Source organism: Lepidochelys kempii, chromosome 11, assembly GCF_965140285.1.
Source record: "Lepidochelys kempii isolate rLepKem1 chromosome 11, rLepKem1.hap1, whole genome shotgun sequence".
Taxonomy (NCBI): domain Eukaryota; kingdom Metazoa; phylum Chordata; order Testudines; family Cheloniidae; genus Lepidochelys; species Lepidochelys kempii.
The window spans coordinates 63,360,215-63,379,067 of record NC_136390.1 but is presented as its reverse complement, the minus strand read 5'-3'; the positions used below and the strand labels follow the sequence as shown (position 1 = coordinate 63,379,067).

Genomic DNA, 18,853 nt, shown 5'->3' with positions numbered 1-18,853 from the left:
ACTAAAAAAATTCTATGAACCTCAAATAATGTCATACAGCAGCATTAATATTTATTGTAATGCAGAAGTGAACACATTTATATCTTAACAAATGAATGATTTTCAAAAGACTGATCTCTGAATTTCCATAACCAACAATCCTTTATGTGGAAGCCTTGTTTGATAGAAAATCAAGGGAAATTGTACTTGGATCACCCAGGTGTCTCCCCTTTATTCTCCAAATTTGGTGCCTGTCTTTTTGCTCTCTATTGTGAAGATGGCTGCTGCAAAGATGCACTGCATTGCTGCACAGCGGCACTTGACCAATTTCACATGTGCCATCTGCAGCTGAAACCAGGAGCTACAGTAGCACGGCGCTACTCTTCTTTGGCAGTTGAGGGGCACTTGTGCCATGATGTCAGTTGACTGGAGGAAGGGTAGTAAACAATCTGGGAGACAAGCTTCTCAGGCAGAAGGGAAACAAACTTGCAGAAAAATCCGCTTTTTAATGTAATTTTTAAAGACAAATTAAGTTCCATCATCATGTGGCCTTATTAATAATGAATCCAACTGACTGAAGCAGTTCTTGCCAATGAAAGCAAAGCTGATCAACTGAAGGCTGTTGTGCTGTTGAGCTAAGCCAACATCTGATAATGATTTCAGCAGATGTTTCTGACTCATACCTAATGGAATCAGTTTACCTTATTCAAAATAGCAAGTATAACTTTTCTCTTTACTAGGGGAGCATTCCCTAGCCCTCGAAAAATGTAACAATAAAATTATAGAATCATAGAAACATAGGGCTCAAAGGGACCTCAAGAGATCATCAAGGCCAGCCCCTGCACTGCGGCAGGACCAAATAAACGTAGACCATCCCTTGCAGGTGTTTGTCCAAACTGTTCTTATAAACCTCCAATGATAGGATTCCACAACCTCCTTTGGAAGCCTATTCCAGTGTTAAAGTATCCTTATAGTTAGAAAGTTTTCCCTAATATCTAACCTAAATCTCCTTTGCTGCAGATTACTTCTTGTCCTACCTTCAGTGGACAGGCAGAACAATTGATCACTGTCCCCTTTATAATAGACTTAAACATATTTGAACACTGTTATCAGGTCTCCCCTCAGTCTTCTTTTCTCAAGACTAAACATGCCCAGGTTTTTTAACCTTACCTCATAGGTCAGGTTTTATCATTTTCGTTGGTCTTCTCGGACTTTCCTAAAGTGTGGCAGCCAGAACTGGACTTCGTACTCCAGTTGAGGCCTTGCCAGTGCCAAGTAGAATAGGACAATTACCTGCAGTGTCTTGCATATTACACTCCTGTTAATACATCCCAGAAGTAACTGCATCACATTGTCAATTTATATTCAATTTGTGATCCACTATAATCCGCAGATCCCTGCTAGCAGGGCTACCACCTAACCACTTATTTCCCATTTTGTATTTGTACATTTGATTTTTCCTTCCTAAATGAAAAACTCCGCACTTCTTTTTATTGAATTTAATTGTGTTTATTTCAGACCAATTCTCTAATTTGTCTAGATCATTTTGAATTCAAATCCTGTCCTCTAAAGTACTTGCAGTACTATACAGCTAAATTCTGAGTGTTTCAATGTCGATTATATAAAACCATAATCCCAGTGAAAAGAGTTTAACACTTGCCTATTACAAGGTGTCATGTATTTTTGTAAACATGAAAGTGGTAAATGATTTCATAATCATGCCATAAGACAGACATCAGAAATTCACAAAAAAAAGAGATGAGAGTGAGACGTAATTTTATATACTTTGGGGGAATGCAAATAATTTACAAAGTGAAACTGTTACACAAGGGACTGAAGCCATAGGCCATATTCTATACTCATTTACACGCTGGAGTTACTCCTGGCAAACATCAATGGAACCTGGGAAAGAACTGGGTTCCAGAAATTAAGAAGATAATTAGATTTGCATTATTTCTGGCCTCTACAAAGTAACTTTTTTTGAGACAATAAAGGGTCTAATAGTGCCCCAGTAAAAGGGAGACAACTGCAGAATTTGAGTTTCTGATTAAAAGCAAACAGCATACAACAAATGGAAGTCTGTTCCTGTTGCTTATAATGTTCGTTATATCCATCCCTTTTGTTAATAATGCAGTATTCTCTGCATTATTTAACCATATAAAACAAATCAGTTGTTTTCTTAAGAAACAGGTATACTGTCATAACAAAGTTCCTAACTAAACTAAGCAAAAGCCTGTTTATACAAGTCAGTACAGAAACACAGAAATTCAAAGTTTCGAAGTATCTTTAAAGGATGTTGGGAAGGAATGCTACAAGTAAAACAAAGTAATTCAAAAGTCTATATCTGTAGTCTCTTTATAAATGGATTATACATTAAAACTACTTCAGTCCTAACACAGTCCAATATGATACTGAAGCTAAATCAACAAGTAGTACTGTACAACTCTCATTACAAAATTAAATGAAACACACATATTCCCTGTTCCAGACTCACATAAAATGGAACATTCTCTCATCCTCCTCAGAAAACAGTTTCCTTCTGACACCTTATGCAGTTGGGAACAATGCTGTAAAAATATTAAACCAAACCACTTTGTACCTGGGCTAATGTTGCAATCTGCGGTTGTGCCTGTACAGTCATCTGTTGGCTTTCTGCCTCTGTAACGGCTGCATCTCCACTCTGCTGGTTCTCTGCACCAGATTCCATGGTCATTTAGTTACCTACAATCACAATGATGTGTGTCATGAGTTTGGGTTTGCCTCTTTCATGGCTTACGTATCCATGTAATTCCATTATTATCGGTGGAGCTGGTAGCAATGCATACAGTTAATGTAGGCCAACATTTCATATCATAAGACCTCGTTTTCAGTTGCTTATAATTTTTCTTTTAACCATTCAGGAAGAAATTTTCTGTGCCAGCTGTCTGTCTCAGGCTGAATTTTCTGTTAAGCTTCAGTAAAAATAGTTTAGCAATTTCTAATAACAAGACTTGAAGAAAATACGTTGTTTGCCCTACGTTAAAATATTCTTACAACCGCTTTGTTGAGAAGTTCTAGTGCTTCCAGGGACTCAAAATCTCTCAGGAGGCTTTCCCTGTCGTCAGTTATATGCCGTTTGCCATCCCCACGAAAACCTGCCCCAATTTGGCCAAGTTATATAAACCTTCAAAAAAACCTACAGTTTGCACATGCTCAGCAACTTAAGTTTGGCAGCTAAATTCGCTGAAGATTCTATATGAACTATTCATGCTCCATTCCCCACAAATCCTATCTGTGATCACACTGTGCACGGACCATCCCCACAGAGCAAGTGAGTATGTGCCATCCCTTGGACTGAGCAGGATGTTTCTTACAAATGCTGTTCCTGTGAATAAAATTTTACCCACAATTGTGGGTAAAATTCACCTGCCAAAGAAAATAAACATAGATAATACTGGAAGTCACTTCCAGAATGGACCAATACCAACATAAGGGATTTGGCATGATTTCCAATAATCAACCCATAATATTTTGAAATATTTTTGGAATTAGCTTTATAAAAATGTCGGAGGGCTTTATGCTGTTTTGTATACAACATGAATTTTCCTTGGCTAAATTACGCATCATAGACAGCTCTTAATACAATCTTATTTTAAGTGTTAATTGAATAAGTGTTTTTCAGTAGAACATACAAAATTCTATACAATGAAGTTGCATAACTCCAAAAAGCAAGCATGTAGGGAGAGTTTACTGAATGTTAAATCTGCACCAATCTGTGAAAGTGACGTTACAATCGCCTTTAAATACTCAAAAGAAAATATTTAGCATGTAATAAAGAATTGCCTCAAAGTTTAGAGAAGTCTTCCAATCACACTACCTTTCAATAAGCACCTGAATATTGTACAAACCAGTCACTTCTTAATGGTGGTGGTCTAAACATTTCATATGAAATATTATGGTAGAGAAGCTTCCATTTCAACAAGAACTGTGATTCAGAATTACTGGAATGTATATTCTTTGGGAATAGGCACTGCTCTCTTTTAAAGCGATCATTGTCTTTCACATTCATTCTGTTTATCACACTTCAGTCCTGGGTAAAATATGAAATCTCGATGGCTTGGATTAGAGTTACTGCATATCAGACCAATGAAAGTAAACAGCATTAAAACAAGTATCTGTGGAATGATGATCAACAATAAGAGTGAATTCTGGACCAGTTTAGCCTCTACTGAATATTTCCAGACTGTTAAAGAGAAAGCTCCATAAATACTGAAAGCAGCAACAGAAGACCAATTTTGCGTAAGCACTTTTGTTTTCTTCAGGAAAAATACCAATGGAAAGATACAGGTGCCAACTACCTTAGTCATGTTCCATGGGAAAAGAGGAAGGCACTGTGCATAAACCAAAACGTGGTCATTCCAATACAAAAAAATATTCCCTCAAATCAGCAACCTAGTTTTAGTGCTATCAAGTACCACATATGTAGTTCCAACATCAGTTTGGAAACAATTAGAAAAGTCCCTGGTTAAGATGGAGTGATGTTGTAATTAAGTATCACTAATTTAAGGGAAATGTAACATAAGAACACAGTGATTCTAAAAATCCAAACACTATGCAAAGGAAGGAAATCAAGGTTAAGTTACACTTAAAAAACAAAAAGCACAAAACCCTCTCCATTTCTGGAAAAAGCAAGTTAGGTTCTCCAAAGCATTCCAAACTCTGCCCTGCCTCCCACTGATGCCAGAATTTGTATATTCCACAGAAGGCAGACATGAGTCTGACAAATATCACAGCTCACAGATACCTGATACTCTATAATTTGGTAATCTGGCAGTGAATCTTGTAGTTTTAATGTATTTTAAGCAGTTTATACCTTACAAATTTTCATTAGGACTTCAAGAAATACACAGCCTGTGGCCGGGTAACCATCATGAATCATGCAATCAGAATTCAGATTGCAGGGGCCACACCATTGTTCATACACAGAATACAATTTTCATCTATTAGTATCTACAGGAAGCCTGCCACTGAGGATCGGAACAATTTAAGATTGGTTCATTGCATCCAATGGTGGGTCTGAGGGAACAATATTAGGAAGGTAAGGTGAGATTTGGATAGGTCTTTGTGTGTCTGACCTCTAAAAGGTGTGATGTTCGGGTTGCTGGTTGGTCAGGAGAGAGCAGACTGGAGATACTATGGCCATTTGGTTGGCAGATGATGCAGATATTAGTATTTCAATTGTGGGATGTGTAGTATGTGGTTGATTTTGTCTTAGTTGGAAAATGTAAAGGTTGCTTGCCTAAGAATATCTCATGAATGGAGTTTGAGCATAGATAGGATAATGGGGTTGAGATAAGGTTGTTTGAGACAATTTAACTCATCATTTTTATATATTCTATAGTTTGTTGTTTTGTTCTATAGTTCAAAGTTATTAAATTTTGTTTAAAAATAAAACCATAAACTTCCTTCCTTTATAATGCTTAATTTTGTGAACGCCAGTGTTTATCTATCTTTAAAGTTAGAAAGATTTATTTACAATCTTAACTCTGACCTTTGATTATGTTTTTTGCATGGAAATCTCTTTAAGTTATTAAACAGATATTAAGATTTGCTGTGTAACAATCTGATGTACATAATTCACTTCTAAACTAGGAACATATTTGTAGTGTGAACCTTCACGAGAATCCATGCAATAGTTAGTCCATGATCCAGAGCTGTCCTAAACCTCTCAACCCAAGCTCTTCAGCTGAGGACTTCAGGAAGTCAGCAAAGATTTTAGTTTGCAAGGAACAATGAAACATCTATAGCACACAGAAGTGTCATTCTGGATATTATAATGTCTTCTTCAGACCATGAAGACTTTCTAGTCTTCCTTAGGTCATCAGACCTTTCCACAGATTTAAAAGTTCACTGTAAAATGTATATAGTTTACATACATGCTATTCATGGCTTTTCCATTGACTTAATATTTGTGAAACCCTGTGTATATGTGCAAGTCTTTTTTTGGTATGTACAGTAAAGCGGTTCTGTGTCAAAGAAGGGAAGACACATTCTTGCTGTCTGGCAAACCTTAGCGATGTGTTTATCCAGACTTCTCTAGGGAGAAAATCTGCTAGATTTTTAAAATACTATTTGCTATACTATCACAAATCTTTTTCATATTCCATTTAATTTCCCCCCAAAAAGTAACTTAAAAAAAACAGTCCTATGCACTATTACTACTTATTAGTTGTATTACCATAGCAATCAAAGACATCATAAATGAAACAAACTGCAAGTTTGCACTCCACTGCACTGCTTATCAAGGCGCAAAAATGCATGAGACTTTTGAAACAGTAACGGTTGGTCTACTTCCCCCTTAAATTAAACTCTATTGGTATTGTTCCTCTAAGTCCTATTGTCGAGACAGATGCAAAAACAGAGACAGAAAGGACATTTGTACAAGAATTTGGGTGAGTGTACATCTAACATCTTTGTCATAACCTTACGAAGTGTGTATGATCATTTCAGGTTCAAAATTCAGCTATAAACCAGGGATTAATGGAATCAAATAAGGCAGATCAGGACATTGTTGAGAAGCTAAATGATTTCTTTACAATAGTCTTCAACAGAGGATGTTATTCCTCTCCCAGATCCACTCCTTTCTGGTAGTAAAGATCACATACTACCAGAGACTAAGGTGACAGAAGAATAGTTGCTGGAACAAATAGATCACTTAAAAAGCAGTCACTAGGCCCAGGGGTTCTGGAAAAGTCTTGAGTGTCTGAGCTGCTAGCAAAAACACATAAGCTCTCATTAAAAACAGCTACCATAACAGAGAATTGGAGGGTAGCAAATGTTATACCTATATCTAAAGAAAAAAAAAAAAAGATATTGATCCAGGATATTACAGACGAGTAAACTTAACAAATATGCCCCACAGTATCCACCTGTACCTCTACAGTCTCCCTCCTGTACCCCACATTCCCGTTTCTCTCAGTCTATTCCTATCCCACGTATTCTCCTAAGTGCGTCACTCTCCTTCTTGAACATCACATTCCACTCCCTCTCCACCTCTCCCTGCATCTCCACACTCCCCTGCAGCTCTCACTTTCCATTGAACCTTCACAAAAATCGATTGCTGCCACACTCTGGGGATCTGACTTTTCCCTCAACATGATTTAGATGCCCTAGCAGCAGCCAGAAAAGATTTGTTTTTTTGTTTTCTTGTTTTCTACATTAGAAATTGAAGTCTTGTCTCTCCTGGAATACTGTATGGATGACTGGAAAATTAGTATGATCTTGACATCTCATACAAAGGAACTGAACCCCGATTAATTGAAATGGGAAGTGTTTAAAACTCAGACTGTTTAAAACTCTTACCTTCTATTCAGGTATCACACTTCAGAGAAAATTTCTCGTTGTTAAAGATTTAACACCCTGCCCCTTCAAGAAAGGAGTGAACAAGCTATCCCTGCATATTTCTGAGTCTTCCAGTAAGGTCTTCAACAAAAAAATGAACATCCCTTGAAACATTCCTGATATTTTTAAGGAAATCATCAAGTAGAAAACCTTTCAGGCCTTCTTCATACAACAAAAATAAGAATAATAATTTAAAAAAGGATGTAACTCCCTCCGCACCCATTTCATACGTTACCTTAAAGAAACTGATACTTAAGACATCAGAAAGCCAAAGTATATTTAACAGAATAAATTTAAATACTATTTCAAGAAACACTGTGTCTTTACATAGATACATATATCCAGTTTTTGAATCTGTAACAAACTGCATGGATTCTATTTTGACCCCTTCTATGTCACTTTTGTGCAAACATTATTGGCAGTCTTTGGCATTAGATCAGTTCAAGGATGTTCAGGTAGGAAATAATCTAGCATTATAGTGCCTTTGTACTACAGTATCTAAACAAATTTCATGTAGCTCCCATTAATAATTTCACTACTTCATTTTGGCTATCTAAATGACAAACAACTGGCAAAAATTATTGGGGCTACAATTATTTTCATCCTCAATTAAAATCTCACAACCAAGGATGTGAGTGTCTGATCTCATCATAAGTACAAAATGTAACATCAGAGCTGTGGAACACCCAAGTCAGGAAATTCCTGTGTAGTTTTTGGCACACACTAACCATAATACAGTAAAATTTTCCTTTAACAGGAAGAATGAGATAGAGAAAATATACACACAAGATGTCTGAGTGAATGTTGTCTAGCATTTTTAACTATTGGAATGTTCTAATTTGAACGCTTAACACTACAACCAGAATGTTACACTACTATCTAGGATTTTTTGAATTTAAATTGTTTTGTTTTAAGTAAAAGAGAACATGGTGGTGATCTAATTGCAGAGTTTATTTCCTGCTGCACACTTTCCATAAGTGTGCACTTATGTTCTGGTCCTGCAAACACATACATGCATAATTTAACTCATGTGAGTCATCCCATTGCCAGACATTTGCAGAATCAGGGCCTGAACTAGTAATGCACAAATTCACTCATCTTTGATAAACTAAAATTATTCTTTTTGAATGATCAAAGTCACTAGTTTGACATTTAAAACTTGATATGGACATTTTTTGTGTATTCTGCCAAAAAAACGAATGTCTAGAGTATTTTTAAATGGGCATTTCCCCCCACCTTTGCTGAACTTATAGCTGAAAGAGTTTTCCTAAAACTTTTTTTTACAAGTATTTACACAGACTAGAAGCATGGAATATTCTAGTCCAAAATGTGAATGTTTTGGGAGGCCATGAGCATGTGAAATTCAGGAAAGTGATGGAGGGAATAGAAAGAGATGTGTGTCATTTTACACAATTTCTGATTTTTATTTTTTTTTAATTTTAGAAATCCAGGTCTTACCTACCTGCGGCTGGGAGCATGCCTCCTAAGCCAGGCAGAGAGACAGGTGCCGGCTCTGCCCAAGGTAGAGCACTAAAAATAGCAGTGTGGACGTGGTGGCATGGGCAGTGGCTTGGATTAGCTGCCAAAGTCCAAGCCCACTCAGCTCCTTAGGTCCAAGCTCAGGTGGCTACCCTGAGCCTCCGACCATACCGCAATAGCCACACTATTTTTAGCTCACTAGCTTGAGCAAAACTAGTGCAAGTCTGTCTGTGCAGAATGTAGAAATACCCTATAGACCTAGCTGAAAAATGACCAATGATTTCAGTGGGTTTTGGATTAGACCCTAAATGAGAGGGGAAGATATTTTTATTCAACTCTCTTCCTTTTTTTAAAAAAATAACAGCAAGTTTTGTGACCCAGGAACCTCTTGGTGCCAACTGGCAGAAAGAGTGCATGAAGTTTTACAGGCACTCCCTGGGTCAGATACTAGGATAAATCATTAAAGGGTGGCACATGTGAGGTCTCTAAAGAGAGCCAGCAGCCCTGTGGTTGTCATCATCACTGCACTATGTTTTACAGATAGTATTTAAGGACTTGTGTGTCTCTACTGAAAATGACATTCTTAAGGTAGCTAACTAGGAGGTGATATGTCTCAGGCAGATTCCTGTCAAGCAGGAAGTGTGTCTCACAGTGCATACTGAGCCAAATGTTAATCAAGATTTAATGATGTTAATATGTTAATGCAAAATCCTCAAGAGATAAACAGCAGGAGGGGATCCTATTTATGAGTAAAGACAATAGATTGTTGGGGTATAATGCTGGCTGTAAAAATGCTGGAAGGACTTTGGGTGAACATTGCTCTGTAAGACATGAAAGTATCTAGAGAAGTAAGTGTAGGTGGTAGAATGTTTGTTATGATTTTATATGTAACAATTTGTTTCCAATACTTCTACTTTGCTATTATCTCTCTTCTTTTTAAAATAAACATAGACACGTCAATAGTGAAAACAAGTATAAGTGCTGTGTGTTAAGTGGAGTGGTGACCTAAAGTGAAATGGGTAAGCTGGGGTATACTATTTCTTTAGAGGCAACAAATCTGTGAATACTGTGCATGTTCAATGGACCAGGGGCTGGATGCTTCAGAGACATGATCGGAGGGCTCCAGGGGTGCCTATTGCTAGTTTGTAGAGAAAGCAAGGTCTGCATTGGCCTAGAGGGGAGTGCTTGTGTTGCCTGAGGAGTCAGGAAGCTGACCCAGGTACAGATGAGGCAGGTACAGACAAGGCTTCCTCATGCTAACGGCAGGTGATAGCGAGGTGCCTCACAACCCTGAGAACCCCTGGGAAGCAGCACAATATTTAACTTAAATACCCGATTGCTAACTATTTAAGATTCTATACCCTGTCCCGTCACCTGAGAGCTAAAAAAGCTCTTATTCCAGTTCTCTGGATCCTCTAAAGAGGCTTCCAGCAGAAAAAAGGAGGACCAAACTTAATATTTGAGGTGGATGTTTAAAAAAGCCACCACGAAAAAGATTCCCCCTACCATCCAAAGAGATTCTTCCACTATCAAAGAGAAACAGAACAAAAACAGAAAAAGGCACAACCCCTACTCCCTTTTAAAAAGTTATTTTACAAGTCACCTTTAATTCATGAATATGATTTACTGCTTCCAGCTGTATGCACACAGGTAGGATACTAAAAGGATAATCAGTTTGTTTGCTTTTATTTGAAATTTTGATATATGTTCCAGGATTTGAAATACCTTTGATAAGTATGCAGACAAAAAGAATAAAAACAAAACAACCTCATCCCCAAACACCTCCATGCATTGCAACTATACAAGCAATAGAGATTCTGAAGGCTAAATTTTGCCCTAGAAAGTATGTGACCAACTCCCATGGACTTCAATAAGCATACCGCACACGTTATTAAGAACAGAATTAAGTACAAATATTATGTGGTCTGTTCACTTCTGTATTCCAATTGTGTTTCGCTGCAGCTTGGTATCTTTTCTTTTTATTTATTTACTTTAAAAAAAACAAAAGTACCGGTACCTTATTTTTAACCCCACTGAGTTTTTTGTGGTTCTCCTTAATAGTACACACACCATTTTCCTCTGACAAAAATGAAATGTCAATAAATGAAAGAGCACACCTTTTTAACTTGGTGCTGATATCAAAGATCAAAATATTGAAGCTAATATAATTCAGAAAGTTGCACTCATGTCACTGTAGCAGCATGATAGCCCACTAAAACGATCACTTTACTAGACTGGGCCAATGTGACTTAAACACCAAAGTTTTTAACTCTATGTAAAGAGCAGGTGTCAGGTTATTTTTTGATGGCAGAATCTGGGAGCTGATAATCCTACTATATTATTAGACACTTACCTCTTCTACAAAACAAGTTCTTGACAGGTGGTGTAGGCCCGGTAAACTAGAGTCATGCTCAGCAATATACTGTTCGATAATGGGTTTAATTTCTGGCCCTAGTCAATTATTCCTTTTATCTTTGGCCAGAATCATACTGGGTATAGAACTGAGGACTGGAGAATGAAAAGGACACATGAGAGTTTACATTTCTTGACAACTTACCTTGAAGCCAGTGACTGTAGCAAGTAATAAATCGAACCCTTGTAACACTGTCACTTGTGTCCAGCATTAAACTACAAACCAGTTTCCATTTTGATTGGCAGTTAAAAAAACAAAGCTAGAATCACATCAGTATTAAGACATGTGTCATTTGGGTTTATGATCTCAAATGGGGGCCCCTATACTGCTGCTTTCAAATACTGCAGCTCCCTAATGTCAGGCTCACTACTGTAAGGGGGTACAACACAGTGATTCTCTTCTCTTTTACTATTTAATAGCATGTGAAATATTTTGGGGAATCTCCTTTAGTGGCAGTAGGTTCGGAACATTAGCATCTGATGGTCCTTTGGCTAAAAGAGCTAGGCAGCGCAGAATAAAAGAGAGAAGAGCTGATTCTGAAAGCAGACCCCTTGAGAGAGAGGAAGTGGGAGAGCGAAGCGAACAGAAAGCAGGGTAATGTCTGTGTGAACAATAAGAAAAATGACAGAGAAAGGAAATGAAGACGCCATGAGACCCAGGAAAGAAGCAAGAGCAGGTTAAGCGCCACTTGAAGAGGCAAACATGCACCCGTTTCTCACTGTGTGGAGTTTATCAGGATTTGGAATTGATGGCAGACCTGTCATTTTCATTTAAATAGAACATTTATTTTTCCCCCAAGTATATTCTAATCTCTGAAGACCCCATCCAGTTAGACCTAGAGTAACTGCTTCAGGAAAAAGTGAGATGAACCCATTTAAGGATCTTGATCCATGTGCCACATTGGCTTCATACATACCAATTCACTGGGTGAGGTTCAGTGCAGACGTAACTGCTTGGATTCACCAGCCGCAGAGGCTACGGTAGTCCTGAACCACTGTGGCCTGGTGTTGGTGGTGGATTCCCCCTTTACGGGGATGTCTGCACTTATCCCGGTCACTTAGGCTGCATGTTGAGTGTATGACTTTCGATAAGGCAATAACTAGTTACTGCCGAGAAGTGGGTAGTGAAGGGTATATTAGTAATACAGGGAAACTGGGTTTAAACAACTAGTTAGGGGAGCAAAGATTGGTTGCTCAACAGAGGTGGTCTTCTAAGAAAGGTGAAGTAGAATTGTACTCATATTTGGGGGGATACTTTGCAGCTGGCTTAAGATATCAGGCTGTCTAATAAGGATAGTCTCTTGTACAGACTTTGTTTTCCCTCTGCAGTGCAGAGATTCACAGACTCTAATCATTCAGTCCCTCACATACTGGTTAAATTAACAAAGTCCAAGTTACTCTGAAATGTTAATTTCCTTCAAAAAACTGACATGTAAGTTTCCCGTTGCAGCTTTCTTTAAACTAATGCCCTCTGAAAAAGTCAGTAGCTCAAAACTTCTCTGCAGGCATAGAACACTAAATGCAACCTGCAGTAATCTACTAAACCGGAATGCTGCACATCCGTACGCAAGTGGCAATCTTGCAGCTCTACTAGAAAGCAAGGAAACTGCCTCAGCACAGGTGTTTCCTTATCTGATTTATATGGTTACAGAGGATCTGTATAACAGATAAATATGTATTAAGGCTACAAAAGCAGGTATCAGAAAAAACACTACACACTGTATTAAATGTAGTGCCATTATTTGTAGTCTTTCAAGCCAAACTCATTTGTTTGTGGACCGTAGGTTAACGTTACGGTGTGAACATAGACGTCAATCCTTACACTGATCAAGGTATCCCATTTTAGGATTGGATTGATGGCCCACAGAGATCACAATCAGAATGGGGGTGCCATCCTGGTCTATTATGTATGTAAGGTTATGTTTTGAAACAAAATCCTAGCGAAAATCCCCACGATTCTGGAACTAAATAGATTCCAGACAACAAAACATGTCTTCTCTCCCTTCCCATAATATTGGGTGGCAACTCTGAGTAGCTAAAAATTGTTATTCAGTCACAAAAAAGTAAATGATAAATTAGACTCAATGCTTGATTTCTATTATCCAGGCCACTCCTTTCCTTTCTACGTTGGGGTGGATTTGAACACTAAGACCATCTGAGCATGAAGCAAAATACTGGAACTTGAAAAATCTACTGCTGAAGCTCCAAAGTGGTAAAACCAACATTTACAGCTGGAATGTTTTTGTATTATAAAAACTGGCAACTGAGTCAAGACGTTCAGTGCAAGAATGTCAAGTTTTAGACGTGATCAATAGAATTAATAAATTCTATGTACTATGTAACAGAATGTCAGACAACTATTCTTTCTCTATGCTCAGATTTTATAAGTTGATCAGAAGTGACAACTTCATTTTGAATGTATCTGACCCACTTTAGAATCTAGAGCACTAAAGTAAGCATTATTGTAAGTCAGGTTGTACAAAACCATTGCTTCGTGTATAAACTGCAGCTTTTACAGGAATAGATTATTAAAAAAACAAAACAAAAAACATTTTTCATAATGTTTGATGTTTGGAATATACATGACAGTTCAAATATTCAACCCCAAACATATGAATACGAGGTTATATCATATGATGAACACTGACAAGACTTTTGTTTTAAAATCTGTTTAATGAGTTCATAAGGGAAAAAAACAAAAATGGACATGTTCATTAAACTGATTTTTTTCTACTAGTTTATTAATGGATTACTATGTGAAGTGGATTAAATCTGGAAGCAAGATAGCTAGAAACAACAGAGGCCAAATGTTTGTAGTGAATTAAGAACAACAGTCAATATCTATGAATTCAACCTATAGAGTGTTACTGTTTTAAAGTTTTACTCGCTCCATTAGGCACAAAATGAAAGTCTTTAGAAGCCATGTGCACGCAAGGTCACCCCTTAAATTTTGAGACACTTACAAAGAATTATGTTATACACATACACCCCCATTCTCTACAACTACTTTGTCTTTCAGGCTCCACTAATTTTGAAACAAAACTGTCAATGTCATCTTGCTTTAATTGAACTCCCCCATTTAACTCAATGTCACTACTCTTGTAAACTGTTTCTGAAGCGATACAAGGAGTCTTGATTCTATACTAATTGTCCTGTTGTACTAAAACAATGTAACTTGTAAGCCACTTTTGGCAGCACCCCCCAAAAAAAATCTAAACGTAAACTTGCTAAATTTAATCCCAAATTACTCTGCCTTAAAAAAAAAAAAAACATACTCAGTGAATAGTTTTTCCATGTATTTTTAATCAGTCTGGCCATTGCAGGAAGGCATTCTCAAAAGAGGGTCTTGCAATATGCCTTATGGGTGGTCTGGATTACTCTGATCTCCACACTTAAACCTCCCCAAGCTAGAACACTAATACTTCATCTTGAATTTCGAGAACTGCATTGCTCTAGAGCAGCATAGCTGTCTTGGTAGATAGATAGGAATGAGAGGTGGTCCTGAGGTATTGATGACTTTGAAAATCAGGACTAAGAACTTGAACTGGCAATGGAATCAGACCGGGAGCCAGGAGAGGGAGTGGAACACATGGCTGAGGTACCTGCAGCAGCTTGTCCTGTTGAGGTAGTGAGAAGCCTCTTCCTGCACAAAACTGGAGACTCTGCTTTGCTTCTACATTCAGCCCTGGTACAGTGATCCAATGTGGAGATAACAAATGCATGGATAAGTGTGCCCAGATCCAGAAAGAGGTGGAGTTTCTTAACAAGCTACAGATGAAAGGTGGTTTTTTCGTGTACTGATGCTATTTTATCTTTTAGTCAAACATGAGTTCAATGGAAAAGGAGGACAATGTCCAGCTTAGTTCTTAAGTGTATTTCCCTGCTTCCAACCAGTATCACTTCTTGATTGGACTGAGTTTGAGCCAGCTGCTCTTCATGGATATTTGTTTCATGTACACATTGGCATATGCTTGTGATGCTGTTGGTTGCCTTGGTGTAAAATAAAACAGACAGGTAGGTGTCAATGGTGCACCATTGGCATCAGTGCCCCAGATGTCTTACCATCTCTGTAAGTAGCCATGTAGATACTGAAGAGATGGGGAAACAGGATGGATCCTCAAGGGACCCCACAGGGCAGGGCCTTTGGGATGAAAAGCATCACTACTCTCTGGGTCCTGCTAGAAGGAATGAGTTGAGCCACTGTAGTTCTGCCCTGTCTAAATCTAGTTATGTCATGAATACGAGTGGAAAAGGAGCACCCCATGCTTGGCTGGAGCCAAAACTACAGGCATATCAAACAGTATGTGCATTAAGATTAAGTCACTCTCCATTTCCAGGAGGAGATCATCTTTTAGAGTGCCTGATTGCAATGTATCCAGGATGTCGACAGAATCATGAGATAGAGCTTGATTGTCACTATTTTAATCAATGATTTTGCCTAAGACTGGAAGTTTGGAGATGGGATGGTAACTGGAAAGGTTTGCTGAGTTCAGTGCTGGCTTTTTGAGGATGGGTAGGCAATTACATTTTTCTTACAGTTGCTTCTCTGAAAAAAGTGTTGATTATTTATTAGCAATGGGCAACATTGTTCTTCTCTGGCTTTCACCAACCAAAAGAAATGTGAACCGCTCTGCAATGCATTGTAATCCTAACTGGCAACAACTTGCTAATCCAGTTTTAGGCACAATTCTTACTTCAAAAAAAAAAAGAGAAAGAGAGAGGCCAAGCTGCATATCGTTTGAGATAAGGACACTACTAAGGCCAAATTCACCACTGTCCTGCAGAGTAGGAAGCATCATCAGTGAGTTCTAAGGGGCAGTGCCTCCTGAAAAATATACTGTCTGCCTTGCTCCAGCAGCTGAAGGGGACTGCTCAGATCCCCACCAAGATAGTGCCCCTGGACTCTGTTTGGGGGTTTCACGTTTCATATTATTTATATCGGTATTACCATAGCACCTATGAGGTTCGAATGAAGGAACATGACATTTTGGAGTTCTTCCTGTCACATGGCTACCTGGAAAAAGGGGGACCCAAGGTGTTCTCTCACCTTGCCTCTTGCAGGGATTCTTTCCTTACCCCTCCTTCCCCATGACTTTTGACAAGGGATAGCTATGTTCCCCCCACACATGTCCAGGCTTCTGAAAGGGGGAACATCTCCCTAGATCACCCACATACTTTGCCCAGTCACAGCTTTCATGGCTTCAGTATGGACAAGTTTACATGACTTTGGTCACTGTGGACAGACGCAGTTAAAATAATCAGTCTTTGGTTCTTGCCTCTGCCTATACTTGGAATCTGCATTTGTTGCTTCCATCTACTGGAGTCACTCTGTGAGAATGAGGCAAAAGGGAAAAGACCGTTCCTATCCTGCTCCCCTGTAGGAGATTTTAGAGCAGCAAGAGAGAAACAGCCATGACTGTGATCAGTTTCACAGAGCGTGACCAGAATCCTGTTGTTTTCATGGTACTGGTTTTATACTCTCTCTAGAGGAAGTTCTCTACACCCCACTAGGGTGTGGATTTTTTAAGCCCCGCTTATATCTCCTACTGCACTTTGTGGAGAGCACACACAAGTACATTTGAAGGTACTGCCAGCGAAGCAGAGCCAGAGGAAGAGTTTTGCAGAATAAGGGCCGATTCAGGTAAATCATGCTTTCTTCTACAGTTCAATGGGGTTTAGAAGGAAACCCATACAGGAAGAAGGTTATCGTATTTAACCCCAGATCAGATGTGCTGGTGGGTCTGTTTGCAGAATGGAATAATGGTCTATTCTTTGCTGCTATTGAGACACCAAGCAGAAGATTTAGAATGGGTGTCTATTTCAGAGCGATAGCCCTGTTAGTCTGTATCAGCAGAAAGAACGAGGAGTACTTGTGGCACCTTAGAAAATAATAAATTTATTTGAGCATAAGCTTTCGTGGGCTAAAGCCCATTTCATCAGATGCATGCAGTGGAAAATACAGTAGGAAGAGATATACATATATACAGAGAACATGAAAAAATGGGGGCTGCCATACCAACTCTTAACAAGACCAATCGATTAAGATGGGCTATTATCAGCAGGAGAAAAAAAGCTTTTGTAGTGATAATCAGGATGGCCCATTTCAAACAGTTGACAAGAAGGTGTGAGTAACAGTAGGGGGAAAATTAGCATGGGGAAATAGAATTAATCTGCAAACTGGACACCATTAAATTAGGCTTGAATAAAGACTGGGAGTGGATGAGTCATTACACTAACTAAAAACTATTTCCCCATGCTAATTTTTCCCCTACTGTTACTCACACCTTTTTGTCAACTGTTTAAAATGGGCCATCCCGATTATCACTACAAGTTTTTTTTCTCCTGCTGATAATAGCCCACCTTAATTGATTGGTCTCATTAAGAGATGGTATGGCAGCCCCCATTTTTTCATGTTCTCTGTATATATAGCTATATCTTCCTACTGTATTTTCCACTGCATACATCTGATGAAGTGGGCTTTAGTCCACGAAAGCTTATGCTCAAATACATCTGTTAGTCTCTAAGGTGCCACATGTCCTCCTCGTTCTTTCTAGTGGTGTCTATGTAACAGACGAAGAGATATAATCAAAGTGCTAGAAGGTTCTGGGAAATTCTGTTGCAGCTAGAGAGAGCCTTTAGAAAACGACAGTAACAGAAAGCTCAAAAAACGGGCAGTGAGGTTGAAAAATTAACAAGATGAATAATAAAGCATGACCAAGGAAGGAAACAGAGTTGAGAAAGGATAACATACAAGGTAAAGAGTGCCACAGGAAGACAATTAAATAATGAATGTGACAAGGTAAGTGTGCATGTGACTGCAAAATATCTGAAACTGCTGCATCACATTTTTATTTATTTTGCACATATAAAAAAATTCAAATTTACATAAACCACTCAGCACTGCAGCCACGAATAAGGATCAGAGTCCACATCATCCATCCTTAGTTATAAATGCATCCATAATTTTAAAATTTAAGTTAGTCTGGAAGGCAGTATGTAAATTTCAGATTGGGTTCTTGATTGTCCCAGGCTGCTGGACAACAGGATTTTTTCCCCAACCTGTCTGGCCTTGAAAGAATGTCACTATTTATACGGAACAGAAAAGGTCGGTCTGTCTACAAAGCAATCCAAGGCACTTTCTACTTCAAAAAAAGACCCTGCCTAACCCCAGGGAATGAGGGACAAAACTATCCTCAACCTAATATGCTATCGCTCAAATAATACTTATAAAGGATTAGAGATTTATATGGCTAGTCACATGAAACAGTATGAAAATGTACATAAAGGGCATACATGCTTATGCTTCAGGGTATCAGCCAACTGACTCTAGAGCAGAGTAACAAAAGTCCATTATTAGTTTCTAGCACCTTCCTCTAAAGCAGCTGATGCTGGCCACTGTTGGAGGCAGTACTTCAGACCAGACATAAGACCATAAGAATGGCCATACTAGGCCAGACCAATGGCCCTTCTATCCCAGTATCCTATCTTCCAACAGTGGCTAATGCCAGATGCTTCAAAAAGTAAATGAACAGAACAGGGCAATCATCAAGTGATCCATCCAGTCCCAGCTCAGGGACACCCAGAGCATGGGGCTGCATTGTTG

The 18,853-nt window shown here is 38.6% G+C and overlaps 1 protein-coding gene across 1 annotated transcript in view; it reads right to left on the bottom strand.

Moving 5' to 3' along the window:
* Window positions 1–18,853, bottom strand: part of CREB1 (cAMP responsive element binding protein 1) — a 45,741-nt gene that overhangs the window by 20,294 nt on the left and 6,594 nt on the right. Inside the window, exon 2 of the mRNA XM_073306621.2 lies at window positions 2,579–2,700. Coding sequence (XP_073162722.1) covers window positions 2,579–2,692 — 114 coding nt within the window. The 5' untranslated portion in view covers window positions 2,693–2,700. The remainder of the gene's footprint in view (window positions 1–2,578; window positions 2,701–18,853) is intronic.